Raw genomic sequence first — 8,920 nt, 5'->3', positions numbered from 1 at the left:
GGGGGAGGCTGTGGGGGGGAAGCTGTGAGGAGGAGGAGGAGGCTGTGAGGAGGGCGCTGTGGCTGCCCCATGCTACAGGGCCAGCCAGCCAAGCAGGAGGGTGGATGAGGGTCCAGGGGAGCTCCCTTGGCTGGAGGTGCCATCCTCGGGGGCTCACCTGGAGGCGCCGCCAGGGAGGAGTGGACCACGGCCATTCAGACGGTGGCGGACGGGCTCAAGAGGCAGGAGGAGGAGATAATGGATTTCCGGTCAGGCTCACCCAGCGACAACTCGGGGGCTGAGGAGATGGAGGTGTCCCTGGCCAAGCCCAAGCACCGTGTGGTGAGCCCCACCTTGGCCTCTACCTAGGCTGGACTAGGGGTCAGGGGTCCCTGTGGGTGGCCTCAGGATACCCTCAGGGCTCCTGTGTGGGGCCCTGGCTCCCCTGAAGCCCCCTCGCGTGGATGCACAGTCTGGCCAACCATAAGCCAGAGCCCATTTCAGAAGTGAAGTGGGGATGCCTGGGTTCTGGAAGGCAGGGGGTGTGTCTGTCTTCCCATTGTCCCAAAGCCCAAGGGCCCGAGTTCTTCTATGAGCCCTGGAGGCCTGATCTCGCCACCCCCCCACCCCACCCCCGCCAGAGCCTGTGTGGGGCCCTGGGGACACCCCATGGCACCCATACTCAGCTGTCAGCCAGAGGCTGTGGCTCCAAGTGGGGCCTGTTGGCTGTTGTGCCTACGCCTAGGGCAGGCAGGTGGGGGCCTGAGCCTGGGTGCCTGCCTGCTGCCCTGCAGACCATGAACGAGTTCGAGTACCTGAAGCTCCTGGGGAAAGGCACCTTTGGGAAGGTGATCCTGGTGAAGGAGAAGGCCACAGGCCGTTACTACGCCATGAAGATCCTGAAGAAGGAGGTCATCGTGGCCAAGGTGGGGGCGCTGCGGGGCAGGGGGAGGGGCTGTGGGGGTCCGTGGAGCAGTGGAGGGGCTGGGGTCGGCAGGAGGTCTGTGGGGTAAGGGGAATTGGGTGGGGGGACGTGGGGCAAGGGGGGTGTAGGGTGGAGCCGTGGGTCTGTGGGATGGAGGAGGGGCTGTGGGGCCCGCACTTACCACCTGGCCTGTCTTGCAGGACGAGGTGGCACACACACTCACTGAGAACCGTGTCCTCCAGAACTCCAGGCACCCTTTTCTGACAGTGAGTGCCCCGCCCAGTTCCTGGGCCCTCTTCTGGGCAGGGAGCGAGGGGCCGGGCTGGGGATCCCTAAAGGGCGGCCCCGAGGGCTCCTTGTACGGCACAGCTCTGGCCTGGGGGACCATAGTGGGCAGGGTTGGGTAGGGGGCTGCTGCCCCCAGTGTTCTGGAGTAAGGCGGGTGGGCCTGGGTCTTCCCTCCCCTGCCTGAGGCCTGGGCGGCCCCACCCCCAGCCCCTGCAGGCCAGCCTCTGGGGCTGTGTCCTCCCTTGAGGCTCACGTCTGGGTCCCATCCCTGGGAGGGACTCCATCTGGTACGTGTTCATGGAGAACCCTTAGCTTTTGGGAACAAAAGGAAAATGGCCACCAGTTCGGTCCTTCTGTCTGCCGGGCTCAGCCAGCTTCGCTTCTGAAAGCTTGGGGAGCTGAGGGGCTGGGCTGACGCGGGCTGGTCCCAGACTCCTGCTGTCACCCTGGAGCTGTCTGGTGTTTCACTGGTGACTCTTGCCCCTCTGGAGCCCGGCTCCTGACAGTGGACCGCTCAGGCAGCCCCTGCTCGGTCCTGCCCAAGCCAGGCTGCCAGCCAGGGTCTCAGAGCCCACCCTGCTCCTTAGGCCCCCCGCCCTGTTCTCGAGGCCCCCTGCCCTGCTTCTGAGGCCCCTAAGTCCCCGGGCCTGAACCCTGCCCCCGGCTGGCCCCTCATCTCCCGGGGTCTCTGTTGTGCATCCCTGAGCAGAGACTGGTGGGCTCAGTGCGCTGCGTGGGGCCTGGTGCCCCCCAAGTCTGCCCAGGCCTTGGTCCCAGCCCTGCTTTCCTTCCAGGCCCTGAAGTACTCCTTCCAGACCCACGACCGCCTCTGCTTTGTCATGGAATACGCCAACGGGGGCGAGGTAGGGCTGCTGTGACCGCTGAAGGGGCTTGTCCCGCCCTGAGTTCAGACTCCCCTTCCCCCCGGGCGTGTGCGGCACCCACAGTTGTTGCTAGTGATGCTGGGGGGTTCCTCTCCCTGGAGCCTCACAGCCCTGCCCAGCCCGGTAGCCTGCCAGACAGACTTGCAGCCTTGGGAGCCTGCTGACCATGTCCACATGCCCCCGGTTGGTCCTGTCCTGCCTGTCCCTCTGCCCCCTGACCGTGAGCAAGAAGCCCCAGCCCTGTGGCCCCAGCACGGACCCTACCTGCCCTGCGGCCCGAGCCCCGACCCTACCTAGCCCTGCAGCCGATGAGCTGCACCTCAGCACCCCCTCCCCGCAGCTCTTCTTCCACCTGTCCCGGGAGCGCGTGTTCTCCGAGGAGCGGGCCCGCTTCTACGGGGCCGAGATTGTGTCGGCCCTGGACTACCTGCACTCGGAGAAGAACGTGGTCTACAGAGACCTCAAGGTGGGCAGGCGGGCAGGGCGGTGCCTGGGCCCCGGGATGCAGAGACTCGGTTCCCGCTCTCAACCACAGCTGCTTCTGCGCAGCTGGAGAACCTCATGCTGGACAAGGACGGGCACATCAAGATCACGGACTTCGGGCTGTGCAAGGAGGGCATCAAGGACGGCGCCACCATGAAGACCTTCTGTGGCACGCCGGAGTACCTGGCCCCTGAGGTGTGTCAGGGTGGCCCTGTGGGGCGGGGGGAGACGTCTGAGTACCTGGCCCCTGAGGTGCGTTGGAGCGGCCCCGTGGGAAGGGGGAGACGCCCGAGTACCTGGCCCCTGAGGTGCGTTGGAGCGGCCCCGTGGGAAGGGGGAGACGCCCGAGTACCTGGCCCCTGAGGTGCGTTGGAGCGGCCCCGTGGGAAGGGGGAGACGCCCGAGTACCTGGCCCCCGAGGTGCATCAGGGTGGCTCCATGGGAAGGGGGAGACGCCCGAGTACCTGCCCCTGAGGTGCTTTGCTGGCGGCCCCCTGGGGGGTGCCCCTGGTGCCGTGATGCTCCCCTCATGTGGGGAGGGTGGCGCCGTGTGACACCCGTCTTTGCGCAGGTGCTGGAGGACAACGACTATGGGCGGGCCGTGGACTGGTGGGGCCTGGGCGTGGTCATGTACGAGATGATGTGCGGCCGCCTGCCCTTCTACAACCAGGACCACGAGAAGCTCTTCGAACTCATCCTCATGGAGGAGATCCGTTTCCCGCGCACGCTTAGCCCTGAGGCCAAGTCGCTGCTCTCCGGGCTGCTCAAGAAGGACCCCAAGCAGAGGTGAGTGCTGTCTCGCCCTGCCCTGCCCCCAGGGGAGCCCCACTGGACTGTGTCTGGGCTGTCTGCCAGGCTGTGCTGGTGGTCAGCCCATGATGTCCTAGCCCGGGCCTGTCCCCAAACACACACGCTGGTGGCCGGGCGAGCGGGCACTGGCTAGGCCCTTTCCCGACCCTGCAGCTCCCTCACGCCCCCTGGAAGCCCAGACTCCATCTGCAGCTCCTGCCCACCCAGTGGCTCAGAGCGGCTGCACTGCTGCCCCCGCTGCCCCCGGGACCCAGGATCCCGCAGCAGGGAGGGGGTGTGGGGCAGAGCATGGGGCAGAGAGGCATCTGGCAGGGCGCTGTCCCCATGGCCTTGTTTCCCCCCAGGCTCGGCGGGGGTGCCGAGGACGCCAAGGAGATCATGCAGCACCGCTTCTTCGCCAGCATCGTGTGGCAGGATGTGTACGAGAAGAAGGTGCGTGCTACGTGGCCGTCACCACACAAACACTGCCTTCGCACCCACAGCCACCACGGTCACTCACTCACACACAACTCACACACACACACACAGCCATACAGATGTTTGCATTCACTTGCGCACACACACACACACACACACACACACCAGCACACAGAAATACACAGCTGTGTCCCAGCACATGCACACACTTCCTCACGCCACACACTAGTGCACACGCTTGCACACACGTAGACCTCCACCCCAGGTGCCAGCAGCAGCCCCGAGTACAGAGGGTCCTCAGCTGCCTCACCCTCCGTCGCCCAGCATGGTCTGAGCTGGAGGCCTGGCTGGATTCCTGCTGAAAAGCCATCTGTCTTTTTTTTGTCTTTCCCTCCTGGGGGTGTGGTACAGGGACAGATGTCCCCCTGCCTCACACCCCTTCGGATGCCAGTGCCACGTTTCCTCTGCACAGACACTGCGGGTGGAGGCTGGAGGTGGAGTAGGGGTGCTAGGTCTTGCTTTCCACCAGTTCCTCCAGTTGTCTGACCTCAATCCCTCCTGCTGCAAGGAGAGCTCTCTGGGTATGCATGGGATGGGGGCAGCCACCTGCTTTTCTAGTACATGTGGGCACCTCCCGGTAGGGGGGTAGCTGCTTTCTATCTGTGGGACCGTCACACTGCCCTTCGCTTCAGGGACCCTGGTCCAGGCTGACGGGGACTCCCTCCTGGGCTCAGGAGGGCTGTGACTAGTAAGCTGAGCTTCTTGCACTGGGCACACATCTACCCCAGTGCCAACTGCCCTCCCCGTCTTGGCCACACACCGCCGGCTGTGCCGGGCAGCCCCGAGGCTGGCTGGACCTTTTCTCCGGTCCCGGCAGGCCTGCCTGCCCTGCCGTGGTACAGGTTCAGTCTGCCCAGAGGCCTGGCAAAAGACCCTACCGGTTTGTGGGGAGCTGCTGCTCCCAGGCCCCCGGAGGTGCATGCTTTGGGGGTGCTGCCTGCAGGGCCTGGGGGGCTGTCTTTGGGGGCTCCTCGCATGTACACAGCACTTCACAGTGATCCTCATGTCCAAGGCCATGGCGAGTACTCTCTGCAGCCTGACCCGGCCAGGGTGTGCCATGAACGGGGCAGAACTGGAACCCGGACTCAGGCTGAGTCCCCTCCTCCACCCTCAGACGGGAGCCCTGGAGGCAAAGGCCCAGTTCTGGTGGGACAGTGGCTGGGGCACAGACTGGGGCTTGCAGCTAGAGGGTGGAGGACTTGGAGAGGAGGGGGCCTGGTTCCTGAACCTCCATCTCCTGGGTCAGCAGTTAAGCAGGGAAGGGTTCCTCGGAGCCCCCTTTGTAGGTTTCAGGGTACCTCCGGGCTGAGCTTGAACAGACCAATTCCCTGGTGTCCTGGCTCATGGCTGGTGTGGGGCATGGGGAGCTGGTCAGGCTGAAGACACCGTTGGCACCACTGTGGCTAGGGCCATGCCAGGAGACTGGCTGCTTCTAGGTCCTTTCCATGGGCTGTGGCACCCCTGCCCCCATCCTGCCCCCCCTGGGCTGGCATATGCCTGGGCTCCCCACCCTGGGAGAGGTGTAGTCTCCCCTGGGTCCACTCACTGGCCTGTGTGGGTAGAAGGATGTGGGGACACAACTCTACCCCTCCCTCCCGAATCATCCCCTGTGGCTGGGCTGAGGCTCTGGTAGGAAGGGTGGGAATTGGGGGGTACTGGGGGGCTCCTAGCCCCCCTATAGCACAGATCTCCCTCCTGGTTCATAGGCGAGTCAGGGGTCTGTGGACTGGGTGGCCCCTTCTGGGGTGAGCAGGGTCTTACAGAGCTGGGATGCACTATCTCCTGCTACCTGTAGGGGCTGCTGTGACCCAACTCTACTCTGCCTTGCCCTTGGCTGATGGGAGCTAGCAGCATCCACACAGGTTCCTATCAGTGACTGCCAACAGGTGGGGCTGTGCCTCCCAGGCACTGGGCAGACCACCACCCACACATCCCCCTTGCCTCCTGAGCCTCCTTCCAGAGCTCTGCCCTGGGATGGTTAACGGCTTCCCCTTCCTCAGACATCAGTGCTGCCTGGACGTCAGCGCTGCCCAGTGGTGGCACACGGCCTCTGACACCCCATCCTCCTCCAACTGAGGGTTTAGCTATCTGGGGGGCGGGGGGCACTGCCTGTTGGAGCACGGCCTCAGCCATGCCCTCCTTCCTCCCGCCCCCTGCAGCTCAGCCCACCCTTCAAGCCCCAGGTCACGTCGGAGACAGACACCCGGTATTTCGATGAGGAGTTCACAGCCCAGATGATCACCATCACGCCGCCCGACCAAGGTGAGGTGGGGCTGGGCACAGAGTGGGCCTCTCTGCCGACGCCCCTTCCAAGCCAGGTCGTCTCTGCACGTGAGTGCATGGCTGCCCGGCATGGGGGCTAGATTGCTCCCGTTATACTGGCTTCAGATGTTTGCAAATCCACATTAAAAAAAAAAGATTCCTCCCGAAGGGTGGTGTGATCAGGCAGAGGGCTGCCCCCGGCTACCCTCCCCAGAGTGTTCCAGGGGGTCACTGTGTCCAGGGGTCAAGTCTGGGGGTGGTGCTCCCGCAGGCCCCAGGCAGGGGTGCAGGGGGCTTGGGAGGGCCGTGTGGGTCTGACGCAGTTCTTGCCCGCAGATGACAACATGGAGTGTGCGGACAGCGAGCGCAGGCCCCACTTCCCTCAATTCTCCTACTCAGCCAGCGGCACAGCCTGAGCGAGGCTCTGGCAGGCGTCCTGGGCAGCGGTGGAGGGCCTGGACGGCAGGCTCATCGGGGCCTCGCTGAGCGGCGTATTTAATTTTATTTCTCAGCGCATCTTCCTTCGAGCTGGTCGGGAAGACGTGATCCTGCGGGTTTTCTTAATTTATTTCATCCAGGTTGTCCTCCAGACGCAGCCTTGGCACTCAGAACAGTTAGATGAACCTAGGAAAATATTCAGGATGTCTGCAGCCACGGGCGGTGGGCTGTGGGCGGGTGGGCCTGCCTGCAACCTCCGCCAGCCCCTGGCTGTCCTGTCCCAGCGTCCATCGCCTCGGCTCAGTGGGCACCAGAGGCTCGTCGCTGCGGCCCCCTGGAGCCCTCTCCTGGCCCCTGCACTTAGGCCGTGCCCCCTGGGGATGGTGACCTTGAGGAGGTGGGGCTCCCCACCCCCACAACAGAGGAACAAGGTTTAAATTCATCCCTGTTACTATGCTGTTAAATGCATTTGGGGGTGGTTTTTAATCTTAGTGACAGGAAAGTCCCCCGGCCCCCACCCTCCTGTGTTACGTCTGGTTGTCCGTCCCCCTCCACCCCCAGTCCCCCACGTAGCACTTGTCCTTCATAGAGGCTTCTGTTTCTGCTGTATGCCCCCAGGACTCGCTGGGCACAGCACCCACCCCAACCCCTGGCCTGACCCCCTTCTGAAGGGGAGGCCCCTGACCCTCTCGCACCCCAGCCGGCCGCCGCCGCTCCCATGGCGTTTTTTTTACAACATTCAACTTTAGTATTTTTATTATAATATGAAGCTCTCCCTCCAAATTCTTCAATAAAAACTGCTTTTCAGGTTTGGGCTGGTCTGGTTGTGCCACGTGCGAGTGAAGGCGCGTACGCCCTGGGGGAGCTGCGGGGGGGCTCCCGTCAGCACCGTCGGGCCCGAGGTTGGCGCTTTGTAGCGGGCAGCATGGGGGGGTCTGGTGGGCCTATGCCCAGGGCCAGCCCTGCATCTCATGGCCCCGCACGGCTACCTGAAGGAGGGAAAGGCACCCTGTGCTGCCCCTGCAGGCCCTTCCTGGGTGCTTGGTCTTGGAGGGGCCTGGGTCAGCGCAGTCCCTCCCCCACTCGTCCCTACCCACCTCAGCAGGGACGGAGGAGTGTGGGTGTTGCCCCCTCCATGGCCAGTTTTGGGGGCACTGGGCAGAGGAGCCCCCTGACGGGAACTAGGCCCCCCAGCGTCCTGAGGGTTTGGGGAGGTGGCCTGGAAGGAGAATGGCATTGTAGCCTCCCAGCCCTGGTGGCCAAGGCCCCACTAGGAACTCGGGGTGCTGTGGCCAGCACACGTGGGGAGCCCTGTGGTCAGCACGGCTTAGCCAGCTCTGCCCCATGGGGTGCCTTCTGCACGGCCTGCCCACGCTGTCCTGTTCCACCTGCCCAGCCGTCCGACATGCAGCCACAGGGCCACAGCTTCAAGCCAGGACATTCACCTGCCTCAGAGGAAGCTAAGCCCGCCAGAAGCCTGATGCCCAAGGCCACCAGCTCCTTCGTGCGTCAGCAGCCCCATGGCAACGGCAACCCCTGGGGAGGGGTGTGCAGGGCACAGGGACACGGGCTGGCCTTTGGGGGGCTGGCCTGAAGCCTGACCTGGCCTCGGACACCTGTGGAGAGGCCGTGTCCTGAGGGAGGTGTCCAGGTTGCACGGTGCGAGTGTGCCGTGGCTGCTGTAACAAATAACCACACACTGGGGGACTTACGGCTACACAGCTCTGTCATGGTTCTGGGGGCCGCCAGGCTGGCTGGGGTGAATCCAGTCCAGGCCACTCTCCCAGCTTCACTCCAATCTCTGCCACCAAAGGCCAGCCCTGTGTCTTATAAGAACGCCACTCAGAATTAGGACCCAGCCTCCTCCTCTATGGCCTCGTGTTAACTGAGCCTGTTTCCACACAGGTCATGTTCACAGGTTCATCTTCTGAAGAACACAATTCAGCCCATCGCGCGTGGCGATCGCTGCTCTCCCAGCCCCAGCCGCAGTCCCCCTGGGCTGAGATCCCGACCCCCAGGAAGGCTTGGAACCCCGCTGGGCTCAGAGCTGGGGCCAAGGTCACGACCCTGCCCACAGCCAGGCCCTAAACCTCAGAGCGGCAGGCGCAGGCCCTGGACGTGTGGCCTGCTCAAGGTCATACGGCAGGTGAGGGACACACAGGGCTGGAGGGGCTGCCCCCTTCCATGGCACAGCCCAGCCCCCTCAGAACCAGCTCTGAGCAGAGCGTGCTGCTGGCGCCACCTGGTGGAAGCTCCGCAGCACTGCACTCCAGGGCACGCCCTATAGGGTCTCCCACTGCTGTCTGCTGCCGGTCCTGCACCGAGGGTGGGAGGGCCGCAGCCGAGCCCCCTCATCTCTCAGACGGGACTCAGC

The 8,920-nt window shown here is 64.2% G+C and overlaps 1 protein-coding gene across 1 annotated transcript in view; it reads left to right on the top strand.

Moving 5' to 3' along the window:
• The window catches only part of AKT1 (AKT serine/threonine kinase 1), a 21,914-nt gene extending 14,921 nt beyond the window's left edge, over positions 1-6,993 (top strand). Inside the window, exons 4-13 of the mRNA XM_004376758.2 lie at positions 174-321; positions 774-905; positions 1,105-1,170; positions 1,987-2,055; positions 2,417-2,542; positions 2,626-2,754; positions 3,131-3,345; positions 3,714-3,801; positions 6,006-6,108; positions 6,445-6,993. Of these exons, the coding sequence (XP_004376815.1) occupies positions 174-321; positions 774-905; positions 1,105-1,170; positions 1,987-2,055; positions 2,417-2,542; positions 2,626-2,754; positions 3,131-3,345; positions 3,714-3,801; positions 6,006-6,108; positions 6,445-6,524 (1,156 nt within the window). The 3' untranslated portion in view covers positions 6,525-6,993. The remainder of the gene's footprint in view (positions 1-173; positions 322-773; positions 906-1,104; positions 1,171-1,986; positions 2,056-2,416; positions 2,543-2,625; positions 2,755-3,130; positions 3,346-3,713; positions 3,802-6,005; positions 6,109-6,444) is intronic.
• The last annotated feature ends 1,927 nt before the right edge of the window (positions 6,994-8,920 follow it).

This window comes from Trichechus manatus, unplaced genomic scaffold (assembly GCF_000243295.1).
Source record: "Trichechus manatus latirostris isolate Lorelei unplaced genomic scaffold, TriManLat1.0 scaffold00045, whole genome shotgun sequence".
Lineage (NCBI taxonomy): Eukaryota > Metazoa > Chordata > Mammalia > Sirenia > Trichechidae > Trichechus > Trichechus manatus.
Note: the sequence above shows the minus strand (reverse complement) of the source record. Positions and strands in the feature narration are given on the sequence as shown.